The sequence below is a fragment of the Neolamprologus multifasciatus genome, chromosome 5 (assembly GCF_963576455.1).
Source record: "Neolamprologus multifasciatus chromosome 5, fNeoMul1.2, whole genome shotgun sequence".
Taxonomy (NCBI): Eukaryota; Metazoa; Chordata; class Actinopteri; order Cichliformes; family Cichlidae; genus Neolamprologus; species Neolamprologus multifasciatus.
Genome location: NC_140443.1, coordinates 24,621,254 through 24,648,513, shown reverse-complemented (window position 1 = coordinate 24,648,513; position 27,260 = coordinate 24,621,254). Strand labels below are relative to the sequence as shown.

The following is a 27,260-nucleotide window of genomic DNA, read 5'->3' as shown; positions in this document are numbered from 1 at the left end:
TTTTTGATTTATCACAAACACGCCCCTGGAAGAAAACTTATTTCCTCCCTCAACTTATACCAGCCTGTTTAGTAAAGCTAGTGTTTTTCCACTGTCGGGTTTAAGTAGTTGCATTACTTCCATACAAATCATTAAAAGGAAAAATGTGGACACTTTACCTGGAAGCTTTAACATGTATAAAGTGTACAGTAGCAAAAGTCTTGAGCCTTTGCTTTTAAAGACGTTTTATTGGTTTTAAAGTGCTTCACCATTTTCAGAGAGATGTTTTTTTTGTGTTTTGTGAAGCTACTTAACACTGACCTATGGATCATTCGTATGTGAAAAAGGCACCTAACATGTGAGATTAACAAAGAAGCCTTTTTAGTTTATGTCTTTAGGCACTTTGTTTCTATTGTAAAAACATAAAATTTGGTCCCATTTCTTTAATTGAATTTCCAGAAAATTGATAACAGTTTGACACTTCAAAAAGATGATTCCCAAAAAAAACTATTAGCTGAAAACAAAAAAGAGTGTAGAACTGAGCAAAGATCTAAGAGCTGCATCAAGCAAAACTGATTTTACATAGTATAATGTATTTCTATGCATGTTTTCATATGTTTCAATAAATCCCTATACCTATTTACCATTTTCCTAGCAGACTATAGAGAAAGGAGGGTTTGCTCAAGACTTTTGCACAGTACTCTATCTGTGAGTCCATATTTGAAACCACCTGCGTAGTGTTGTGAGCCACAGATGGTGTTTTCAATCAACTTGTGGCTCCAGAGTATCTGGTTAAATCTCTAGCAATAGTGTCAGATACTAATGTCAGTTCTGCTTTTGTCAACCTCCATCCCACTTTAAAGACCTGCTGCATCAAAAATATGTTGTTGTTTTTTTACAGTAAATCTTCCACCGTTTCCTGTGAAGGCTGGATGTTAGAATGGAAAGCTTAGCAGCTAATAAGAAGGGTGGAATATAGCAGACAATTATTTCTGTGCTGCTTCGAGATTTGCAGTTGTGGTGTTAGTCCAGGTGATATGCAATTTGTTGTTATACCCCGGACCCTGATAAAGTCACTTGACTACGAAAGCAGCAGGATTTGTGCTGTCAGATAGGAAGTAATAAAACTAGTGAGCACATATCACCAGCAACCTCACTGAGGGCAATGACAGCAACATTTTCCAAACATGTCCAAAATATCCCAGCTGGGCAGTTAATACTGAATGACTTTATGATGTGCCGTTACAGCGGTGCTGTTTAAGAAGGTCACAGTTGTTGATAAGCTTACAGTTTGTTACAACGACTAACAGGGGTGAACATCACAGCTCAGGCTCACTGCAGTTGTGTTAATGTGATCAGTGACTGCAGCTAATTGCTATTTTCAAATGTTAGAAAAAGTCCCACCCAAAAGCAGCACCTTCGATCGATTGCACCTGAAATATGACTTTGTTGCTTGTGCATCAAGATGAGCTTATGATTGATTTATTTGTCAACAGGTAACCCCTCCCAGTCCACTTCACTGCACTACATGAATCCCTACCAGCTAAATGCTTATGCCATGGCCTTGAAGGCTGTTGGGGAGATCATTCAAGACTACGACAGTGACAAGATGTTCCCAGCTTTAGGCTTTGGTGCCAAACTGCCGCCCGATTGGCGGGTGTCACATGAGTTCCCACTGGTATATGTCTCCCACCTCATATTACCTTTGACTGAGTTTAGCTGATTTTAAATGTTTAGCTGAATAATTTCTCATTTTGACAGTAACTACAGTAAATATTGTTTAGGTTTATTTGACTTCAAGAATCTTGAACAGGATCTTGTTTCTATTTTTATCCTTTTCAGAATGGAAACATTGAAAATCCATACTGCAATGGTATTGAAGGCATCTTAGAGGCATACCATCAGAGTCTAAAGACAGTGCAGCTGTATGGGCCGACAAACTTTGCTCCTGTGGTGAACCACGTTGCCAGGTGAGAGATCCATGCAAGCTGGTGAACTCTAACAGATGGTATTTAATTACTTTTTGGGACTTTAAAGTTAAAGTGATTTTACATGCAAATTCAAAAAACCATCTTGGATTCTTTATTTAAATTTCCCCCTTTCTTTTCTTCTTCATCTTCTTCTTCTTCTTTTTTAGCAGCAGTCATTTTTGTTTTATCCCTGTGGATTTTCCTGTTCATGCTTGTCTTTCTGTTATTATGATTTTTACATTATTTATATCCAAATGCTAAAAACACAGTAATATTAAAAAAAACTCTGCAGCTCAGAAAGATTATCTCAGAAAAGTATTTTTTAAAACAATTTATATGCAAAGAGACTGGCAGCGTGCGTTATAGTCTGCTCGGTGTCTCAGATAGAATCAGCTGTTGTGGGAATTTATTGGCATAAATAGTGAGATTATCTTTTCTTTATAACATTGGAGTTAAAAAAAACTCAACTTCTTGGCTTTAACTTATCTGACCTCTCTGCTTCACAACAAACAGCATGTGATGTGCTTCAGAATGAATTTTAATTGGCTCACAGCAATTACAAAGCAGTCACACATATAGCCAGTGAAATAAACGACCAACAATCTAAGTCATATAGTTTGACCTGCCACTGTATTTACACAGCCGTGGTGTGACGGGATTCGGTCGGTGTCATTTTTTGCCCTCACTGGTACATTTGTTGAGCCAAATCCAAACAGCTCTCCATCTGATTATGACAACGCTCTAATTAAAAATGTAATTCTGATAAAAAGGTATCTCACTTTTTTAAGCTGTGGCTTTCGGCCAGTCGGTATTTAGCATTTGAATAAGTTAGCTGATTTATAAAGAGATTTATTTTAACAAAGAAATGAATCAAACGGTGAAAGAAGGCTTTGTTTTAAATCTGCTTGATCTAATCACTCACTCTCTTCTCATGGGGTGTTTTATTGCGTGTTATCTGAAGTACAGCAATGACAAAGAACATTTTTTTTATTGAATCTGCATGTAGTGAGAGTGCTCGATAAGGAGTGCACTGTCATCCGTTTGTTTTCCACATCGATGTTTTGATCAATTCATTAATAAGTCTTGAAGTCAGATTTGTTTCTGTATTAAAACGATAACACGGCATCGTGTAATGATGGCTTCTATCTGTGTATGCAGATACGCAGCGGCGGTGCAGGATGGCTCTCAGTACTTTGTGCTCCTCATCATCACAGACGGCGTCATTTCAGACATGGCCCAGACCAAAGAGGCCATTGTAAATGTAAGAATGGGAAAGTGGGAGAGCATTTCCTGTTCTACAAAAAAAAAGGCTAGATACACCCAACTTGTTTTGGCGTTAATGAGGACACTTTTGAACTCAATGATGCTGTGTAGCGTAGGCTAAAGGCCATTATTTAAAGAATAAATTGTAATTTAAGAACATAAAAGTGTTTCCTGGAGATACAAAAAACTCAATAGTCTTATTTCTGTGCCCAACTACAAACAGAAGCTGATTAAACTTTGTTCCCTTTACTCTACTCTCTCCCTACCATTACCATTCATATTTCAACATGCTCAGTATTTCCTTTGCTTAGAGGGGACTATGTGCACTTGTTTCACTTCGGCAAAGAATGACAGCATTCACTGTTTTCTGCTGTCAGTAACGACGCTAGCACCAGTTCTTCTCTCCTCTGCTCCCTGTTTCACCATATCTGTATGCATATGTGTGGGCAGAGGGGAACATAGAGTAGAGCAGAGCAGACAGATGTAGTGGAGATTAAAAAAAATAGTTGAATTGCCAGCAGCTCATTGCTGTCGGTGCTGATAGAAGCGAGGCTAGTACTGAGCTGAGAACTAGCAGCTCCTGCTGATAACATTACAGCTGCACCGTCTAACAAGCAAAGACAGAAGGGCTTTGACTGATTCACGGTGCCAGAGACGAAATTCACCTATACGCACCACAAGAGGTTACTTTGTTTGTCTTCATACAATCTTGTAGCAGTAAGGAGCGCAATCAAACTCATTTTTCATCAATATGGAGCAACAAAACTGGTGTAGTGTAAAATGAAGTGCATAAATGTTGTTTTTAGTTGATTTTAGGGATGATTATGTGGTTAAGTGTGCACTGATTGCATGACAAACTCAAGGTTACAGTAAGAGGGCCAGGCAGCCTGTTTCACTGTTTTTAAGTTACAATGAGCTAATCAACTGTTGGCGCTAACTTTTCATGAGGTATCAAATAAAAGTCTACTGATTGAGAAAATTGCATATAGCTCTGTTGCTCAGTACGTCCTCAAATGTCTTATTTAGTCTGACAATCAATGGACGTGTTAGCTGCAGCTATTCAGCTGCTCTTGGAAATAAAAATTGTTATGTCTCCGATCAGCTCTAGCATGCCCTAAAACTTCTCTATGGTTTTCTCTTCAGTCCACAGAACAGCACTGTGGTTTAATAATGGCCGCTGTTCTGCAGTATGCAGAGAAAAAGGACTGGAATCATGGCTTCAAGCAAGCCGCATGTTTAGAACTGTAATTACACGTTTAGAAACTTTTTCATCAATGATACATAGACCATTAAATTACCTTAAGGTATTCCCTTTCTACCAGTGGACTATTAATAAATACGAGATGTGAAAAGATGAAGGGCATCTGGCGTAATAAATTTGCTAAATCAAATATGCGGAGCTCCCCGCTGTGGCGACCCCCTGTGAATAAGACAGCAGCTGAAAGTTTGGCTTATTTATACTGCCTCAGTAAATAAAGCAGCACAGCATTGTGTATTATTCCTCAGAGCTTCCCCCCCAAACTTATCCTCACACCTTTCTTTCCCCAGCCTAAAACAGTAGGTGGCTGCTGTTCTCCCCTTTTCCTTTTCCTCCATCTCTTCCCCTTTTCTTCCACTCCTCCTCAGCCTGCCACAGGCACAGAACACCCAGCAGACTGGATTTAAAGGGAATTTGCGACTGTTAGTCAAAACATTAGAACAGCCACACCTTCCTTTTAAGATCTTGCCTGCTGCTCTATCACACTGCCTCCACCTCTTCTGATCTACTGATGCTTGCTGCTTCCACTGCTTGCCTTTTTACCCTCCACGGATCCCGGGCGAGGGAGGACACATGTGCTGAGGTTATATAAGCCTTTCTCATACATATTCACACTTGAAGAAAGATCTAAGAAACAGAGTGAGAGGAAGTTTATATTTGTACACATATATGACAACTGGAGAGCGGTGTTTGCGGTATGTCTGGTTAACATGTGGACATGTGGCTTATCATGCGGGTTTATCAGTCACAACTGATTCTGCTGCATTAGAGAAATCCACCTGTCAATCACTCAGCAGCCCCCTCCTCTGCTCGGGTTGCTCTGCTGCCTCATTTTCTTTACCTCTGCGGAATCATGAGTCTCCCTCGCTCACACACACACAAAGACCTGCTGTCTCGCTCCATCTTTTTCCCACTCAGAGATCTACACCTCTTTGTCTTCATTTGCACCCTCCATACTTCTGTCACCACATTCAGACTATAAAAAAAAAATCCTCTGCTGCCTTTGATTTCCTTCCTTTCTCATCTTCTACTTGTTATCTGTCTGTGCTTTGTGCTCTGTCTCTTTATCGGTGCAGGGACCCAACAAAAGCACTTCACTTCACAACCATTTAACCTCCATTTTTTTTTGCACTGTTTAGATGTTGATGCCAAATCAAGTTTATGGTGCAGAGAAATGAGCCCTGTTGAAAGAAAACTGAAGTTATGTGGACGCAGCTGCAGTTTTTTAAGTTATCACAGCATTATCCTCCTGAAATGGAAGGACATAATTTGAGTTTCAGAAGTAGCCGGTGCTGGATCTCTGTAGAAAGCACAGCTAGTAAGGGAAACACAGCCCATTGCTTTTCAATGATTGTTAAAAGATTCAAATTCCTGTGGTAACAGTTCATGTATATGACACGACCTTTTCAGCATGCGTCTGTCATGATCGGCATAATAAAGTCGAGCATATAATACACGACACCTGGGAACACATTTATCACTCAGTTTTTATTTTTGAACAAATGGGCATTTGTTTTCTGACAGACTCACAAAAAAGAGCTTTATGTATTCAAATAAATAATCATTAAGGAAAATGAGCATGATGTAAACTGAATGTATACCAATGAAGTAAATTTCATTAGATTTTTGCAGGTAAGTCAAATGGTTAAAAAACAGCCTTTTGATGCATATAGTAGCTGCTCTGACTTTATCAGCTGTATTCAGCTACATCCTTTATCTAATGTAGGTTTTTCATACTTGCATCCTGGAAGTGAAAGCACAGAGTTTAAGGTTTTCATCAACTGTCTTCGTCAGTCTTTGTATGTTTATGTGATATTGCATATTACAATCCTAAAGACGATACTCAACTGAAAACACGAACCTACTCCTGCGTTTCTCTGTAATGTAAGGGAATATTTATTATAGTGATGTTCCTTATCGTCTCCTTAACAGATGGACCAATCTCAACAAAACATTGCACGAACATCGTCACACATACAGCAATTATTAACGTGTATATATTTTTAAAAACATTTATTATAAATCCCAGTTCTTTTTATTTTTTTCATTCATGCAAATGCAATGTTAAATTCTCTGTTTACGTCTGTTTGTGTTTCACGGTCACCAAAATTTGCATCCAAGTGTAATTTTCTTCATGTCACTGCTGAATATGAAGAATCTGAAAAAGCACCATAGGCCTGGATAGTAGTAGTAATAGGAAACAATATACAGCCAGTGGCTAGAGAGAGGGACAAAAATGAACTATAGGGCTGACCTGAATGTTTTGTGGGAGGAGTAGCCTTAATGTACATATGTTTGTCACACAGGCACTGTCATGTTAGTGATCACTGTGATGCTGTTGCTTGGCTGAGAAAACTGTATTCGATATAAAAAACATTTCGTGGGTAAAATCTGATTACATTCAGCCACATTCTTCTTAATGCAGTCAATACTAGTCTGTCAAGATGTGAATGATAGTGGGCTGTTGTGTTCAATAACTGGCTGAACACAGAATACACTCTGACAGTTCAAAGGTAAGGTCTGCACTCACTGATAATTGTGTTATTTTTAAAAGTCTTCGATCCTAAATTTTCCTCTGAGCTGACATTTGAAGCAGCCAATGTCAGACAGTCTAGTAACATAGCTGACCATGTGTGAATGAAATGGTTATTACTCTAAACATAAATCCATAAAGCCCCTTAAGCTCATATGTGTAATTGCAATAACACAAACACTCATCAAAGCATGCACATGCCTGGCATTTGAATTTAAGAAGCACAAACAAAGTGAAGTTGCACGTTTTGACTGACACTTTGTTTTGTTGTCTCATTAGACTGGATCTCTGCTGCAAAACAGGGTGACAGGAGGACTGCAAAAGTGGGGCATGGTGGATTGCCAGGTTATTTTTAGTGGCATTTGATGTTGAGATGTGTGTGTCTCTGGCTGCGCATACACTTACGGATATCTCCGAGTATGAGTGGGAGGACAGGCACTGACAGGAGTCGCGTTGAACACTGATAATCGCGTTGATGTGATGTGGCTGAGGTACTGAGGACACAAACTGCTCTCATCCCTGTGGGAAAAAAGAGGTTGCCTGATTTGCCACAGTGCATTTGTCTTGTGCCAGCAAGTTTAACCCTGGTGATGTGACTGCTTTGTAAAAAAATATGTGAGTCTAGGAAACCTTATTAGATGTAACAGGAGATTTTGCATTGAGCTTTCATGGTGTCATTTATGCAGAAAGGCCACTTCTAGACATAAATGGATAAAGTACAATGCTTAGAATATTAATTTATGTCTGATATTTATTTCTACAAAGTAAAATTATACAACAGTGCACTTTTCGTGGTTGCAAACTCCACAAAGATTGACTCCTAAGCTAGTTGGGAGAAAACATGCTGTCCAGATGAGCACTGAATAACCTTTCCCCTTTAGCAGATATCCTGATAGGGAAAATGGCATTCTAACATACAAATATCTAATATACAAATATTTGTTTCTATCACCAGAAGTTTACAAGTTGTTGCTTATATAATAAAGTATGGGGCAGCATGGTGGGGAAGTGGTTAGCACTGTTGCCTAACAGTAAGAAGTTAGTCGGGGTTAGGTTAATTGGTTACGTTAATTAGGCAGCCGGCATGTCCAAGATGTTCCCCACCTCTCTTCCCATGGCAGCTGGGATAGGCTCACTCTCTCTGCCACCCTAAATGTTGGGTGGTTGGATTGATGGATGGTTAGGTATCTCAGCATCTTCTTGACTGGAACTCAATTTGTGCAAACATTTATGATTCCAGGGGTTGATGTATCCTATATAGACTTTGGACAGCTTTCCCTTAAGCATCACTTTCATGTGGAATGACTTGCTGTACAGATGATGTACTGCTCAAGTGATGTAGAACAAATTAAAATTAAGAATGCTTTCGAATCTAATGTGATGAATATTTAATGTCATACAAAGGGCATTAAAAAAAATACATAAATTCAATCCATATTTGCTATAACCACCGTTTGTCTTCAAAGAAGTTCTCTTTGTTACACTTGCACACTTTCATGGTACTGTGCAGATAGGTGTGTTTCCAGACTGACTCCATTGAGATTTGGGCTCTGGGAGGCTCATGCCGTTATTTGTGGAAACTTGTATGCGTGTTTCACCATGTTGTCATGCTGTGGAATAAATTTGTGACCAATAGGATGGTTCCCTACTGGTGCTGCATGATGGATGGAAGAAAATGTAACTTCTTAAGTGTCATGATAGAGCGATCAGTGGTTAAGTGGTAAGAACCGTAACTTCAAAGCAATGAGGTTCTGGGTTAAACTTTTATGGGTGGATTTTCTATGTGGGCCTCCCTCCGGGTACTTTAGTGTCCTAATTAGTCTAAAGACATGCAATTTATTGATGATTGTAAATTGCCCACAGGGTTGTGGTCAATAAAGTGCACAGACAAAGTGATGCATGAGTCATTAAATGTGGCTAGACTATGAAAGTACTCTATAAATGCCAGTTTATTTCCAAGTGCCTTTTGATTGCACGCTGCACATGTTTATATCTCAGCTGGATGAAGTTTGTTTTTACTTTTCATTCTTTCTTTTCATTTCTTTTCATCTACCTAAGTGAAAAATACCAGCAAATCTAATGAATGCAGGACAGCCCCGCATGTTCCACTTGTAGCTTGTGTAATTATGTGCACATTAATTGTTGACTAGACATATACACCCACAGAAGCTCTCTCACACAGACTGGTAAATTACAGCACAGTGAGATATAATTTAGGAAATGTAGCAGCACCATATTATTTGCTGTTGTGTTCATTTATTTTCCATCTAAAGTTTGTGCCGATCTCTTCCACAGTATCAAGACTAACTGCACTCGACATGAGTCCCCAGTGTGGCCTGGGAGTGGCTGGGTGGGTGAATGAGGATGGTTGCCCTAGTGACTGAGTTGGCACCTCCTCCCTCTCCCTCTTCTCCTGGTTCATAAATGCGACCATCCAGCTGTTTTCCCTTTAGTCTCAGCCAGCTTCGTAGTTTCACACTTCTGTTCGGCATTCATCCAGGCAGCAAATTCCGACATAAACGTCTACAAATATTTGTGTGAAAATAAAAAATCTGCCACTTTTAGCTATTAAAACAGCATGAGATACCAGTGTGGCATTTCAGATGACACTACTAGTGTTTTCAGTGAGTTAATCTCCATTCCTCAGTCTGACAATCAGCATTTAATGGTCCGTTGCTGAGTGAAGCCTCTACATAACAGCTGGTGTCATTCAAATGACAGAAAATTGGATTCTGAAATATCAGAAATCTGGGATAAGTTTAGGAAAAAGTATAGATATTTTGCATTAGCATCTTGTTTCATTAGCTTGCTTCTTTCTCCCCCTTTTATTTTTTCTCTGAAAGTCTGTTCTTACCCAAAGGTCATTTAGCTAGTTAAAGGTTGATATAGACCTTTTCTGCTGCTGCAGTGTGCTGAATGTAAAAGAGCGTGTAACTAGTACAATGTCATTATGTCACTGTAATAGGCACAAGAGGTTAGTGGTAATGGTGACAAGCTATGTGAGCTAGAAAAAATTGAGTTGTTTCATTTCTATTTCTCTGCAGGGTGCCAAGCTTCCTATGTCAATCATCATAGTCGGAGTGGGTCAGGCTGAGTTTGACGGTACGTTAGCTTTAAATTTTTACCTTTAGAATGATTGTAATTGTAAAGACCTGGTTTATTAAGGAGGTAAAGTGTTTATGTGCGTGTCAAAATAAACGTGTGATGAAAATAATTATTATTAAATTACATTATGCATTATCTTCTGGAGTAATAAAAGAACTGATATAGCTGTGAGACAGCCTCTATCAGCCAATCAAATCAGCCAACCAGTGTATCAGTCATTCTCCACGAATAATTGACAATTTAATTCAACTCGCAGTATGTTATAATAAGAGCTGGTTCTAACTTCACTGGCACTAATTCTGAGAAATACCAGAGAGAAAATTACTGTACAAACTCATTTGTCTCAGTAGAGAAAGGAATGAGGAGGTGGATGCAGGCATAATTGTAGAAGAAATGGCTGGGGTTAATTGCTGGGTTTGCAGTATTTAGTGCTGATGATTCTAAATTGTACAGTCTATATTAAAGGACTTATTAGTTGATTAGACATGCAAAAAAGAACAATTATAGCTTTTACTAGTGCAAAAAGATCATATTTAAATTTGGATTTTTATCATCTGTGATAAATAAACCTTTTAGTGTAAGAACCTTTTGTCATAAAGGCAGCTGCCTCTAATCAGTTTTCACACTATGTGTGTGTGTTTGTGTGAACTTGTGTCTTCCAGCTATGGTGGAGCTGGATGGTGATGACATCAGGATTTCATCCCGGGGGAAACTGGCAGAGCGAGACATAGTTCAGGTGACTGGCCTTTACAGCATGAAACAAACTTTGGCTGTATTCATTGCACGCACTGAGTCTGAGAATCACGTTAGGGTCAAAAGTCATGGAATTTACACAGAATATCTTTTGTCAGTGAAGAGAGAGACAGAAAACAACGGTGAGTTATATTCCCCCCACGAATCATTACAAGCAATAGCAAAGGGTAGAAAAAAGTCTTTAAGAGTAATTTATGAGACTATAGAGGGAAAAGATGTCTTTTTGCTCGAGCACATTCATTCTCCTAAGGGAAACCATATCAGAGGATTAGTGACGGATGAGCATCCTAAAGCTTTCAGGATCCTGCAAATGTTGACTAACATAGGGGCTTAAACACGAGCCTCAGGGATTTCTCCATTTGGTGTCCCACCCTGCTCTCCAAACCTGCTTGTGTACAGTGTCAAAAAGTATTAGGAGCTTTCCATGGATCACAACAGTTGTCAAATAAGCCCGGATGATATTATATCAGCTAGGCAAAACCATGTGCTCTTTAATACAGTTTCCCACATCACACCACTCTGTATTGACAGACTTTAAATATTAAATCACTGTCATTTCAAATCATTTTTACGTCTGTTGTTTTTCCTCAGTTTGTTCCTTTCAGAGATTATATGGATCGGACAGGTAACCACGTGCTAAGCATGGCACGACTTGCTAAAGATGTGCTAGCAGAGATCCCTGACCAGTTCATCTCTTACATGAAGAGCCGGGGAATCAAACCCAACCCGGCGCCACCTCCTTACACACCGCCGGGACACACACATCACCACACTCAGATCTGATGATCTCCTCTTTGGCTTTTCACTGAGGACTGACAATAATCAGCAGCTTCTCAGAGTCCAGTGGAAACTCTCTGCCTCCTGATTTTTTTTTTTGTTTTTTTGTGCAAATAGGAGAAGGGGCGCCATGAAACGGGTGTTGAATTTTGTGCTGTACACTCCAACGACTACTGGAGTAGTACTTTCTGTTTTCCTGTGATATATTCCGCTGTTTGGTTTCTGTTGAAGAGAAACTACAAACCTTTCAGGACTCGTGGGTAAAAGCCTTTTAGGCAGTGACTGTTTCATGTCCAATATGACAGCAGGTTGGTTAAAAACGATCATGTTGTGGTTAAAACTTGTGCCTGTTTGTGGTTGTTTCTCTAAGTGTATCAGGACATGTGAACTTTAACCTGAACCTTGCTCGTCAGTCACTGGTGTGGCCTAATACAGTGAAATTTTATAGGCACCTTTTTCCCTTCTGGAATAAGTTTTTATATTTGGGAGTATCTCTGTATCTGCTGATGCAACCGTTATGAAGAAAGAAAAGCCGTAAGAGTGTCGTTTACAATTTATTACCCTGAAGATTAATCAGGCTTGTCATACCATGACACTTCACGACCTGTCCTTCAGAGATTTAGCGAGTAAATGTTTATAAGAGCATGTCATATAAGAGTTTAAGGCACATAATCCAGTATTTATTCTCAAATGTTATTCAGAGTGGCATGGACCTTTGATAGATTGTTTTAACACCATAAAAATCTACCCATTTTGAAGTGGTCAACAGTTACTTTAAGTGAGTTGGATTGAAAAGCACAACCTGACTACACACAAGTGTAAGAATTATGAAGATAAAAGGTTAACCCCACTTAATCATTCTGCTGCTATTCATTGTGTTTGAAGAAACTACAACTGAGATACTTTTGCACCACAATCAAAGGTGCATGTAACTTTCTACACGCACGTTTTAATACAAAGGCTTTTTCACCACAGGATGTGTTGCACATGAAGAGCATTAACTACAGCACCATTTCCAAAAACATTGGGAAGCTGCATAAACTGCTAATAAAAACAGATTGTTGTGATTTCTAAATCATTTACAGTAATCCCTAGATTTACTTGAAAGTGCTACAAACAGATAACATGTCTGTTGAAAAAAAAAAAACAAAAACAAAAAAAAAAAAAACAACAACAACCCCAAAACAGACAAACAATCACATTATTTGATATATTGTCATTTTTAATGGCATTAATTGCTGCATTCTGTTTTGATTTACATTTTGCACAATACCAAGTGGTTTTTGGAAAAGGATGGTGATTTACTGTAATAGCTTTTAATCATTGAATCCTATAGACTTTTCTTTTTACTTATTTTGAAGTGCACCATAAATATAAAATATATAAGATCGTACATTTAAAAAAAAGTAAGTTGGAGACAAAAAAAGATGATCACATATTTTAACAATATATATATGTATAAATACTATGCAGTGTTAGGTTTCCAACCTGACCTGATCTGAGTTTTAATATCTCCCGCATAATGACTGTCGAGCAATTGCTTTGATTTGCCTTATTTTAAATAAAACAAATAATGTTATCAGCACACATATTGATAGCAAAGGGCATTGTTTTAAATATAATCACATATTTCTGACATTTTACACTGACAACCATTAGGACAACCGAGTGGCCAGTAGTTACATAAATATGTTCCCTAACTCATTTTCCGTCCCAGTGGCCGCTTATTTTAGCCTTGATACTATTCTTAACACGCCACCTCTGCAGCCCAGACACTTTCACTGACAGTGAAAACCTGTAAGCCCTTGGTGATCACGCATCAGCAGCCACAAAAGCTCCATCCTCATAAACTCCTCCCGAGAGATTTTCATGTAATATAGCGCCGTCCTCCCTGCGCTGTATAACAAGTATCTTCTGGCAGATAGTTCAAAAGCAGTTTCCAAAGCTTCACGATGTATTACATTTGGTGGGCAAGAAATCCTTTAATCTGTGCAAAACACTTTCAAGTTTTTGTTTTAATTTGGCTTTCTGTACAATCTTAAAACCTGTCGCATATCCAGTTTTACAGAGTTTATAAGATTCCTCTTTCCACAACAATGCAACAATGATCCATAAAGTCTTTTGACTGTAGCTGTAAAATAATGAAGTAAAAGGATTTTTGTAATGGAAGAAATTGAAATGATATGATCCACGAAACTGAATGAAATTCTTTTGATCATTATACATGCACAATACGTATAATACGGGATTACAGTCGTAAGAAGACACAAAGTATTTATGCTTTAGTCAATTACAGTATTTCAGTGTTATGCTTTGTTTAGTATTCATTAGCAACACTACCCGCCTCTCTACTTTAAGCTTTGTTTACTTAAGGAACAGGAAGCATCGCTACATTTATACAAATCACTGAGGGCTATAATTGAAAGCAGCCATATACATGCTGCATAACAATGAATTTGAAAGGGAGGCGCCTGCGTCCACTTTTAGTTCATTCCATCTTTCATAACATCATTGTTGCATAGTTTGAAATGGGATCCAATTTTGGTCAAAATTGGAATATGTTATGCTGCAGTCACGCTAAGAAAAACAGTGATTGGAGACTAAAGCACAATCAAATCTTGCAGTCTTGTTGCCTTTGAAACGGCTGCTTTAAAGACCAGGCGACTTCAAAGCCACTTTGGTGATAAAATGACTATAAGATAGAGTCAGTCTGCTATCAGTTTGTGACTGAATGGGGTCAAGCTGGGAAGTACATCTATTTATGGTCATACGGCAAAAACTGGAAATATGCTGCCATCTGCATTCACAGAAATTCACATTGAATAGAAATTTGAATTCGTTAGTTAACTTCAGAGTCTAGCCAGAACTTTATAGATTTAAAACAGAGATTTAGACCTTTCTCCATGAATGGTGACATAGTTGCTGCAGCACAATGATTTAACTGCAGAGTGACACAGGCGCTTTGAACCAGTACAACCAGAATACAACCAGCTGAGTCAAGGACCTTACTGCAAACAGACAGGTCACTGATGAGTTGCATCAATATTTTGCAGACAGGTTACCTGGTGGGAGGCAACCTGTGCAATCACCTTGCAGTTGAAAGAGGTCTACAGGAGCCTTAAACCTTAAATTCCTAGTCACAAGGAGCTTGCTTTCCTGTTTTTACTCTGTGACTGAGACAATAATAACTTAACGACAGATTTCTAGATGACTTGCTTGTGTTTATTTGATTTCTCTCAGTAGTAATAAACGTCTTCTGAATGCTAGCTGTATCATCTTTTTCTATGTTTGTCTCTCTGACTGTAGTCATTATTCATCTCTTAGTATAATTATTTTGCATTCACATTGCTCGGTTTCCTAGTTTAACCTTCATGTGCCCTTCCTTGGTGTAGAGTAAAAAAAGAAGAAAGGAAAAACAAGCCTAAAATGAGCAGCCTACAGCAGACAGTAAAACAATGCGTTTTCCTTTTTTAAACGGATAAAGCCAGACAGAAGCATAATTCATCTGAGCTAAAAAGGTGTCCCTTCAGGTGTCTAATGTAGCAAACAAAGAAGGCCTTAAATAATGTGAAAGGCAGTCTCTCTGTCTCATTTAGTTCTGTACAGAGAAGCCGCTCAGGTGGAGAAGTAAGTGGAGGAGAGAAATTTGATAAATGGGGGTCAAAATGGAAACAGCAATCTGGTTGTTCGTGCGACATAAAAGAAGAAAGCGTCTGTTTTGTCTGAATTTTGAAGTGTATTATAACAGCTTGTTCACATATAAATCCATCTAACACTTTATGTTTGAGAGGAGTTCCTACTGTATATGGTTAATATATTTTTGGCAATATTATTGTATTAAAGATATCTATTGATTTATTTTTGAAGTTTTTATGACAAGCCATCACTCCCCTCTTCTATGTCATTATGGTGACTTCATCTTTTGCCCAAAGCCTGATTTATTAGTAGGATTATCCACTGCATGTTTACTTGAGGTACTGTAAGATTGTTTCACTCATGTTGCCATGATCTGTATAAAAATTGGACCCAGCCCAACCAGATTACATGCATTACTGTGCCAAACATGGCAGTTACAGTGGACTGTTTGCTATTCCTTCTTTATCATGCCTGGTTCTTCAAACATTTCCTGTCTCACCAGTGGTTGAAAAAAACTGTAGCTAATTTGCATGTTACAGTTAACACTTTATTTATTTATTTTTTTGTCTAATTTAACAAGCTATATTTGTTGTTTATATCTCTTGTATTTTCCGATTAGCATGATTCCCTATTTTTATGTTGAAAGGGTTTTTATCGTACATGATTATTGTCATATGGTGGGTTGTGAAATGCTTTGTATTGGATTGCCTTAAATGAAAATTAATTAAAAAAATTGCTACTTTTACAAATTTTCTTTATGTGTCATTCTTTGATTTTTATTTTTATAAAGAAATAAATATCCTGAAACAATGTAGGTTTCATAATACAGTTTATGATCAGTGTATTTTATTTTGTCTATGACCACATGAAGGATGGGTCACACAGTTAACGCTTTCTGGAGTCATTTGGACTAAAGGTACAAAAGTCTTTTTTTGAAGTTATTTAACAACAAAAAAAAGAATGTCGTACTCAAAAATATACATTGGTTAGTGCGTAATTACATCTTCCAACAAAGTTTAGTGTTCTTGTGAGCTTACAATTAATCCAGGGGCACGTTTGTGGAAGCCGCCGTTTTGCCACACCATCTTGAGTACATTTGTTGAGATGGACATCACCATTCTGCCTAATTACATTTTACATATATGGCTAGAAAGCAGCATACTACATAGTATGTGAGCAGGGAAAGTTTAGGTGTTCAGGTGTAGTGGAGGCATATTTTCGGTACACTCATTACAGATGAATGGTAGCCAGTTTTAGATCACTGTTCTTGGTGACTCGCCGCTTTGAGGTGAGTCAGAGGTAAAAATGTAGAGTACAGCAAAATATGTTCAATGTTGTTTTTCTGTTTTGTTTGTTTTTTTTTCAGAGGCAGGATTAATATTTTGTATGTCATGTGGCTGACTAAAACATGGTCGTCCTACAGCAGCCACTGTAGCTAGGATTATGCCCTTGAATAGGGAGTGCTAAAATCTACTATCTACTGACATCAACCAATTTTAGACACTGTCGTCCTACAGTGTGATTTTATTTATGTTTATTTGAGACCCTAAATAGCAATTTCTGATCTAAATTACCATGGATTTTAGATATTATGTTTAACTTCATATAGGAAGATGTGAGACTATTTCTCTATTTATTTCTACTGACAATCAAAAAATTTGAGAAATACTGTGACTACAGGTCATTATGGTCTGTGCACAGTGTTTCTATATGCAGAAAAACATTAGATGCATAAACAGAGCTGCTCTCAACCATTATCATTAAATAGTATTAGAATTATACAGTGGGGCAAAAAAGTATTTAGTCAGCCACCGATTGTGCAAGTTCCCCCACTTAAAATGATGACAGAGGTCAGTAATTTGCACCAGAGGTACACTTCAACTGTGAGAGACAGAATGTGAAAAAAAAATCCATGAATTCACATGGTAGGATTTGTAAAGAATTTATTCGTAAATCAGGGTGGAAAATAAGTATTTGGTCAATAACAAAAATACAACTCAATACTTTGTAACATAACCTTTGTTGGCAATAACAGAGGTCAAACGTTTACTATAGGTCTTTACCAGGTTTGCACACACAGTAGCTGGTATTTTGGCCCATTCCTCCATGCAGATCTTCTCAAGAGCAGTGATGTTTTGGGGCTGTCGCCGAGCAACACGGACTTTCAACTCCCGCCACAGATTTTCTATGGGGTTGAGGTCTGGAGACTGGCTAGGCCACTCCAGGACTTTCAAATGCTTCTTACGGAGCCACTCCTTTGTTGCCCGGGCGGTGTGTTTTGGATCATTGTCATGTTGGAAGACCCAGCCTCGTTTCATCTTCAAAGTTCTCACTGATGGAAGGAGGTTTTGGCTCAAAATCTCACGATACTTGGCCCCATTCATTCTGTCCTTAACACGGATCAGTCGTCCTGTCCCCTTGGCAGAAAAACAGCCCCATAGCATGATGTTTCCACCCCCATGCTTCACAGTAGGTATGGTGTTCTTGGGATGCAACTCAGTATTCTTCTTCCTCCAAACACGACGAGTTGAGTTTATACCAAAAAGTTCTACTTTGGTTTTCATCTGACCACATGACATTCTCCCAATCCTCTGCTGTATCATCCATGTGCTCTCTGGCAAACTTCAGACGGGCCTGGACATGCACTGGCTTCAGCAGCGGAACACGTCTGGCACTGCGGGATTTGATTCCCTGCCGTTGTAGTGTGTTACTGATGGTGACCTTTGTTACTTTGGTCCCAGCTCTCTGCAGGTCATTCACCAGGTCCCCCCGTGTGGTTCTGGGATCTTTGCTCACCGTTCTCATGATCATTTTGACCCCACAGGATGAGATCTTGCGTGGAGCCCCAGATCGAGGGAGATTATGTTGCAATAATCCCCGCCGGACCCCTTCAAAAGCGAGCCAACAAGCTCCGATCAGACACCCGACATAGGGCGATCGTGGCTCAAGAGTTGGGAGTTCGCCTTGTAATCGGAAGGTTGCCGGTTCGAGCCCCGGCTCGGACAGTCTCGGTCGTTGTGTCCTTGGGCAAGACACTTCACCTACCGCCTACTGGTGTTGGCCAGAAGGGCCGATGGCGCGATATGGCAGCCTCGCTTCTGTCAGTCTGCCCCAGGGCAGCTGTGGCTACAACTGTAGCTTGCCTCCACCAGTGTGTGAATGTGAGAGTGAATGGGTGGATGACTGGACGTGTAAAGCGCTTTGGGGTCCCTAGGCGGGACTAGTAAAAGCGCTATACAAATACAGGCCATTTACCATTTATCAGTGGTCTTGTATGTCTTCCATTTTCTGATGCTTGCTCCCACAGTTGATTTTTTCACACCAAGCTGCTTGCCTATTGTAGATTCACTCTTCCCAGTCTGGTGCAGGTCTACAATTCTTTTCCTGGTGTCCTTCGAAAGCTCTTTGGTCTTGGCCATGGCGGAGTTTGGAGTCTGACTGGTTGAGGCTGTGGACAGGTGTCTTTTATACAGATGATGAGGTCAAACAGGTGCCATTCATACAGGTAACGAGTGGGGGACAGAAAAGCTTCTTACAGAAGACGTTACAGGTCTGTGAGAGCCAGGGATTTTTCTTGTTTGAGGTGACCAAATACTTATTTTCCACCCTGATTTACGAATAAATTCTTTACAAATCCTACCATGTGAATTCATGGATTTTTTTTTCACATTCTGTCTCTCACAGTTGAAGTGTACCTCTGGTGCAAATTACTGACCTCTGTCATCATTTTAAGTGGGGGAACTTGCACAATCGGTGGCTGACTAAATACTTTTTTGCCCCACTGTATATATATTTTTTAGAAATAAATAAATAAAATAAATATTATAATCAGCCCTTACCAATTCAGTGTACATTTGCTTCCGGGTAGATTTCTGATTTCAAAGATGCTTGCAGTATGCCTGAAGCATCAGTGTCCTAGTTTTCCAAGTTATTTCTTTAACTCCAAATAACTGCTGTCCTTTTCATTAAAGTTCATCTGTTTTAGATTAAGCAAGCAAGAGGACAACTTTTACTTCTCTTCTTTTGATGCTATTTAAAATATATGCAAACAGATGTCAAGTTAAAGGAAACCTTAATAAATCGGCAAAGAGACACTCGAGTCCATACAGGATCATTTTTCTCTCCTGCATGCAGTTAAAGTGTCTGCAAGGAACCATTGAATCTGTTCTGGGAAATTTTAATGGCTTAACTAAGACACTTAAGTCATTTGCAGGCATGCGCAGCAGCCCTGAAATTTTCTACACTGCGAGCCATATGTCAGAACGCAAATGCCCAACACAGACCAATCTGACATTAAATGGTCTTTAATCTGACAGCTCTTTGAATGTCACTTTACTTTGAAAGTTCGGACATGTACTAATTACAAAGCACTTCTGGATTTCCAGGTTTTCTTTAATAATTGTAGTTTATCTTTAATTTCTTATTTCTTTTTTTTTTTATCTTGCATCATATTCTGTGTTAAAAGTCTTGTCTCAGCTGCCTGTGGTGGAGGAGGAGGCAGGGGTGACACATGTCATATAATTTAATCAAGCTGAATGTAAAATAACACATCCACTTTAGCTGACAGTAGTAGCCTGTCTCAGAAGAAGACTGCTGTTCTCAACATGCAAGGTTGTGCATCTTCTACCGAAAAATATCTTAACTACTCTAATACTCCTGAGGATTCTGGAATATTTTTAGTTTCTGGGTCAATAGGAAGCAAATAAGATTGGTGGTGAAATAATTTTCAGACTTTAGAAAATAAACTTTTGCACAAGTGACTGATACATATTGTTTTAGTCTGAGATTGCAAGATAATTCAAACAGACAGACACTAATGAGCATAAAAGTTTAATAAATAATGGTTCACTTATAAGAACATTTGATATTTTTGTGCACTTTGATGCAGCCTTTCAAAAACAATAAAGCTTGTATGTCAAACAACAACCTGTTTAATAAAAACACTCAAAAGAATAAAACTGTGCAACCACAATCCATTACCAAACCACATAAAACAATGTGAGTGATTTTCAAGTTAGTATTTTGTGTACTGTTATGATTTGTGACTAAAATAAGATCGGGACAGATGGAAGTGTTTTGGGAAATTGCTCATTTGCCTTTTTAGATAATTAGATGAAAAGGACAGCAGACACTTTTTCTACAAAATGAAATTATTTTAAAAACAGTGAATCTGTCATGGTCCTGGGTCATTTTGACCCAGCGTTTTGTGTTTTCTGGAGTTTAATGTATATTCAGCCCTACCTGTGTCTGTCCTCGGTGCTTTGTTCATGTCCCCGTGTTGTTATGTAAAACAGTCTGTGTGTTTCCTGTTTTACTTTGTAGGGTTGTGTCTCGTTATGTCCATTGGTTCCAGCTGTGTCCCCGCCTGTCTGCCATTACCCGTTTACCGTGTGTGTGTATATATAGTGGGTGTTGGTCTGTGTTCGTTGTCGGCTCGTCTGTGTTTCATGGTGTCCTGTTCCTCGTCTGCGTCTCTCTGCCTCCCACCCCATTCGTATGATCTCAGGTTTGTGATTTAGCTCACCCAGTTTAGGTTTATGTTCTGTCCTGCCCTCGGTTCTGTTATTTGTGTACTGTAAATACTCTCCCCTCACTGCCTGTTTTGCCACTCCACCACTTGTAAATAAACCTCACTCGAATCACCAGTCGCTGTCTGCATTTTGGGTCCTCCTTTCCTCCACACCACACGGCTCACCCCGCCAGCCGTGACAGTACGAGCCGACCACAAGATGGATCCAGCAGCTTTGTCTGGGGAGAGCGACCTCGCACGCATCCAACGCCTAATGGACTGGGTAACCCACACCACCAACGCAAGTGCGAAAGTGGTGGGGTTAAAAGCCATAGAGGCAATCCTGGAAGGGAATTCCTACCTCTGCCAGTTCGAGGGACTTTCGGGCTTAATTCGCAACCTGCGTAAAGCCCGGGAGGTGGTGCAAGCTCGGGAATCCACAGACTTTGTCCAGCAGCAGCGGACTACGGCCGGCCCGGAACAGCCACGTCAGCTTCTCCCGCCGGAGGTTTTGCCCGGCCCGCCGGAGGTTTTGCCCGGCCCGCCGGAGGTTTTGCCCGGCCCGCCGGAGGTTTTGCCCGGCCCGCCGGAGTCGTCCGCAGGGAGGAGGCGACGATCGCGCCGTCGGCGCGTCACCCCACAGCTGGATATCAGGACTATAGCACTGCAGGCTGTGGTGAGTGAGAAGGACCCTTTTTCTGTTTTGGACTGTGGGACGGTTTATTCAGGGGCTGTGTTTTGTGCAGCAGATGACAAGGAGAACTGCTGGTTGCCTGTTCTTCTCCTGCTCAGCTGTCCCAAGCTCGTTTAGCTGCACAGCCGCAAGCTCGTTTAGCTGCACAGCCGCAAGCTCGTTTAGCTGCACAGCCGCAAGCTCGTTTAGCTGCACAGCCGCAAGCTCGTTTAGCTGCACAGCCGCAAGCTCGTTTAGCTGCACAGCAGCATTCAGCTCGGCCCCCGGTATCCCCACTAGCCCAGTGATCTATGCCATCTTCACCGACTCCCTCTGTACGGGAGGCTGCGTCTGTGCCCCCCGTTTTGGACTCTTTTTCTAAGTATTTTTTGCAGAGAGACAAACCACACAATCCTGCAAACGTTCCCCAGAGGCTGGCCAGTTGTGAGACTGAGATGCACTCCAGGGCCTCCCCAGAGGCTGGGTTTCAGCCCCCAGCAGACTCTGGACCCCTGGAGGTAAAGAAGCCATCTGAGGACTGCACCCGGCTGTCGCTGTCTGAGCTGAGTCAATGCTCGGTGCAGCTGCAGTCAGCTTTGTGTTTGCCAGAGGCCCGTGCACCTGCTGGTTCTGATCCGTTCCTGCCAGAGGTCCCCGCGCCTGCTGGTTCTGATCCGTTCCTGCCAGAGGTCCCCGCGCCTGCTGGTTCTGATCCATCCCTGCCAGAGGTCCCCACGCCTGCTGGTTCTGATCCGTTCCTGCCAGAGGTCCCCACGCCTGCTGGTTCTGATTTGTTCCTGCCAGAGGCCACCGTGCCTGCTGGTTCTGATTTGTTCCTGCCAGAGGCCCGTGCGCCTGGTGGTTCTGATGTGTTCCTGCCAGAGGCCCGTGCGCCTGCTGGTTCTGATCCGTCCCTGCCAGAGGCTCCAGTGCCCACTGGTTCTGAGACTGTTTTCGCTGGAGGGCCCGAGGAGCCCGTCCAGTCTTCTGCCTCGTCAGCTGGAGGGCCCGAGGAGCCCGTCCAGCCTTCTGTCTCGTCCGCTGGAGGGCCCGAGGAGCCCGTCCAGTCTTCTGCCTCGTCCGCTGGAGGGCCCGAGGAGCCCGTCCAGTCTCCTGCCTCGTCAGCTGGAGGGCCCGAGGAGCCCGTCCAGCCTCCTGCCTCGTCAGCTGGAGGGCCCGAGGAGCCCGTCCAGCCGCCAGCTGCAGCCTCATCATCCTCGCCGGCTGCCGCTCCATCCACGCCGCCGGCAGCAACAGCAGCTTCATCCACGCCGCCGGCAGCAACAGCAGCTTCATCCACGCCGCCGGCAGCAACAGCAGCTTCATCCACGCCGCCGGCAGCAACAGCAGCTTCATCCACGCCGCCGGCAGCAGCCGTGTCTTCATCCTCGCCAGCTGCAGCAACAGCAGCTTCATCCTCGCCAGCTGCAGCAGCCGTGTCTTCATCCTCGCCAGCTGCAGCAGCCGTGTCTTCATCCTCGCCAGCTGCAGCCGCCGTGTCTTCATCCTCGCCAGCTGCAGCCGCCGTGTCTTCATCCTCGCCAGCTGCAGCCTCCGTGTCTTCATCCTCGCCAGCTGCAGCCTCCGTGTCTTCATCCTCGCCAGCTGCAGCCTCCGTGTCTTCATCCTCGCCAGCTGCAGCCTCCGTGTCTTCATCCTCGCCAGCTGCAGCCTCCGTGTCTTCATCCTCGCCGTCGCCTGGTCCAGCTCCGGCTTCATCCTCGCCGTCGCCTGGTCCAGCCTCGGCTTCATCCTCGCCGTCGCCTGGTCCAGCTTCAGCTTCCGCCTCGGCTGGTCCAGCTTCAGCTTCCGCCTCGGCTGGTCCAGCTTCAGCTTCGGCTGGTCCAGCCTCAGCTTCGCCCGTTTCGCCTGGTCCAGCTTCACCATCGCCCGCCTCGTCTGGTCCAGCCTCTGCATCCGCTTTCGCCTCGTCTGGTCCAGCCTCTGCATCCGCTTTCGCCTCGTCTGGTCCAGCCTCTGCATCCGCTTTCGCCTCGTCTGGTCCAGCCTCTGCATCCGCTTCCGCCTCGTCTGGTCCAGCCTCAGCTTCCGCCTAGTCTGGTGCTGCAGGGGCCACGCCACCTTCAGGTCCCAAACTGCCGCCTCGACATCGGCGGTCATCTGCCAGGCCGCTTGTTGGGCGTCATCGTCGCTATGGACGTCCTCCCAAACGCCGCCGCTACCTTCCGCGCGGCCGGCCTCCGGACTTGTGTCGCCGCCGCCGTTGCTGTCCGCACGGTCGGCCGCCTGAACTGTTTCCCCGTCGCCGCCGCTGCCGTGTGCACGGTCGGTCGCCTGACCTGTTTCGCCGCCATTGCTGTCCGCACGGTCGGCCGCCTGAACTGTTTCCCCGTCGCCGCCGTTGCTGTCCGCACGGTCGGCCGCCTGAACTGTTTCCACTTCGCCGCCGATGCCTCCCGCGCGGTCGGCTTTTGGACCTGAGTTGTCAGCCTCCGGGCCGGCCTCCTGAACTATGTTTTGGGACCCTGTTCAGGAACTCCAGTATGTGATGTGTTTTGGACAATTCATTTGGCCCACTGAAGCTTGTTTTTTGTTTGGTTGTGGTCCCTCCGTCCTGGACCCCCCGCCGCCCGCCCTGGGTTGGTTGTCTATTTTTGTTTTGGGCTGTCTGGAGCCAGCCCTTGGAGGGGGGGTACTGTCATGGTCTTGGGTCATTTTGACCCAGTGTTTTGTGTTTTCTGGAGTTTAATGTATATTCAGCCCTACCTGTGTCTGTCCTCGGTGCTTTGTTCATGTCCCCGTGTTGTTATGTAAAACAGTCTGTGTGTTTCCTGTTTTACTTTGTAGGGTTGTGTGTCGTTATGTCCATTGGTTCCAGCTGTGTCCCCGCCTGTCTGCCATTACCCGTTTAGTATGTATGTATGTATGTATGTATGTATGTATGTATGTATGTATGTATGTATGTATGTATGTATGTATGTATGTATGTATGTATGTATGTATGTATGTATGTATGTATGTATGTATGTATGTATGTATGTATGTATGTATGTATGTATGTATGTATGTATGTATGTATGTATGTATGTATGTATGTATGTATGTATGTATGTATGTATGTATGTATGTATGTATGTATGTATGTATGTATGTATGTATGTATGTATGTATGTATGTATGTATGTATGTATGTATGTATGTATGTATGTATGTATGTATGTATGTATGTATGTATGTATGTATGTATGTATGTATGTATGTATGTATGTATGTATGTATGTATGTATGTATGTATGTATGTATGTATGTATGTATGTATGTATGTATGTATGTATGTATGTATGTATGTATGTATGTATGTATGTATGTATGTATGTATGTATGTATGTATGTATGTATGTATGTATGTATGTATGTATGTATGTATGTATGTATGTATGTATGTATGTATGTATGTATGTATGTATGTATGTATGTATGTATGTATGTATGTATGTATGTATGTATGTATGTATGTATGTATGTATGTATGTATGTATGTATGTATGTATGTATGTATGTATGTATGTATGTAATGTATGTATGTATGTATGTATGTATGTATGTATGTATGTATGTATGTATGTATGTATGTATGTATGTATGTATGTATGTATGTATGTATGTATGTATGTATGTATGTATGTATGTATGTATGTATGTATGTATGTATGTATGTATGTATGTATGTATGTATGTATGTATGTATGTATGTATGTATGTATGTATGTATGTATGTATGTATGTATGTATGTATGTATGTATGTATGTATGTATGTATGTATGTATGTATGTATGTATGTATGTATGTATGTATGTATGTATGTATGTATGTATGTATGTATGTATGTATGTATGTATGTATGTATGTATGTATGTATGTATGTATGTATGTATGTATGTATGTATGTATGTATGTATGTATGTATGTATGTATGTATGTATGTATGTATGTATGTATGTATGTATGTATGTATGTATGTATGTATGTATGTATGTATGTATGTATGTATGTATGTATGTATGTATGTATGTATGTATGTATGTATGTATGTATGTATGTATGTATGTATGTATGTATGTATGTATGTATGTATGTATGTATGTATGTATGTATGTATGTATGTATGTATGTATGTATGTATGTATGTATGTATGTATGTATGTATGTATGTATGTATGTATGTATGTATGTATGTATGTATGTATGTATGTATGTATGTATGTATGTATGTATGTATGTATGTATGTATGTATGTATGTATGTATGTATGTATGTATGTATGTATGTATGTATGTATGTATGTATGTATGTATGTATTGTATGTATGTATCTATCTATCTATCTATCTATCTATCTATCTATCTATCTATCTATCTATCTATCTATCTATCTATCTATCTATCTATCTATCTATCTATCTATCTATCTATCTATCTATCTATCTATCTATCTATCTATCTATCTATCTATCTATCTATCTATCTATCTATCTATCTATCTATCTATCTATCTATCTATCTATCTATCTATCTATCTATCTATCTATCTATCTATCTATCTATCTATCTATCTATCTATCCTCGTCTGCGTCTCTCTGCCTCCCACCCCCATTTGTATGATCTCAGGTTTGTTATTTAGCTCACCCAGTTTAGGTTTATGTTCTGTCCTGCCCTCGGTTCTGTTATTTGTGTACTGTAAATACACTCCCCTCACTGCCTGTTTTGCCACTCCACCACTTGTAAATAAACCTCACTCGAATCACCAGTCGCTGTCTGCATTTTGGGTCCTCCTTTCCTCCACACCACACGGCTCACCCCGCCAGCCGTGACAGAATCATGTAATTTAAAACTAATACTTATTTTGCACACACAGAGTACAGATGGTACAATTTAATTTTATGCACCTGAATACTTCTTGGTAATGTGCACTCATATCCCTGCGTCTCCCCGGTGGTTGCCTGGCTACTACGCATGATAATGACTATATATCAGCCATTCAGCTAACCAACTAACAAAGGCAATAAGACCAATATAAGAAATAATAGTTTCTTTCTTTTCCCCCCACATATATACACAGTTTGAAAATAAAACACAAGAAGTTAGACAAGGAAATAAATAAAAAAATGTTACGCCTTACTATATTTTATACTGTTCAGCTCTCCCTCCACTGTCCAGTGTCTGCTAATTAAAGTAGGCTAAATCAGTTCCTACACCTTACTTACTCTCTGGAAGTGGGAAATAAAGTCTCTGTTATTTTTCTCTCTTACTCCTTGCTCTTTTTTCTCCCGTGTGCAGTGCTGCACATAACCAGTTTGGTCTGCACAAGTAGCAATTAAAGTAAAGCAGGAGGATAGTGCTATTTGAATTCAGTACATATTTAACATTGTACAGAATCACCAGCCTATGGGTCCCGAGTCTGCTTACCTACCATGCTAGGCAATAAAACTGAGTATACCTTGTCACTTTCCCAAAGCAAGTGCATTACTGGACCCAGCTGCATGTCTTTAGAATAGAATAGAATTGAATAGAATTCAACTTTATTGTCATTGCACATGCACAGGTACAGGGCAACGAAATGCAGTTTGCATCCATCCAGAAGTGCTTTAGTGATATAGATATATTACAATATATATTAGCAATAATATAGATATGTAAGTATATTACAGAAATTAGTCTATTATGGTATGTTATAGAGATGGACCGATCCGATATTACGTATCGGTATCGGTCCGATACTGACCCAAATTACTGGATCGGATATCGGCGAGAAATAAAAAATGTAATCCGATCCATTAAATATC

At 41.0% G+C, this 27,260-nt stretch overlaps 1 protein-coding gene across 6 annotated transcripts in view; it reads left to right on the top strand.

Moving 5' to 3' along the window:
• Positions 1-14,744, top strand: part of cpne5b (copine Vb) — a 132,711-nt gene extending 117,967 nt beyond the window's left edge. For 3 of the 6 annotated variants that reach the window (XM_085158904.1, XM_085158905.1, XM_085158907.1), the window contains 6 exons: positions 1,476-1,657; positions 1,822-1,949; positions 3,108-3,210; positions 10,048-10,105; positions 10,771-10,844; positions 11,453-14,744. In XM_085158904.1, coding sequence (XP_085015030.1) covers positions 1,476-1,657; positions 1,822-1,949; positions 3,108-3,210; positions 10,048-10,105; positions 10,771-10,844; positions 11,453-11,644 — 737 coding nt within the window. In that variant the 3' untranslated portion in view covers positions 11,645-14,744. The other 3 variants (XM_085158902.1, XM_085158903.1, XM_085158906.1) reach the window with 1 other exon arrangement.
• The last annotated feature ends 12,516 nt before the right edge of the window (positions 14,745-27,260 follow it).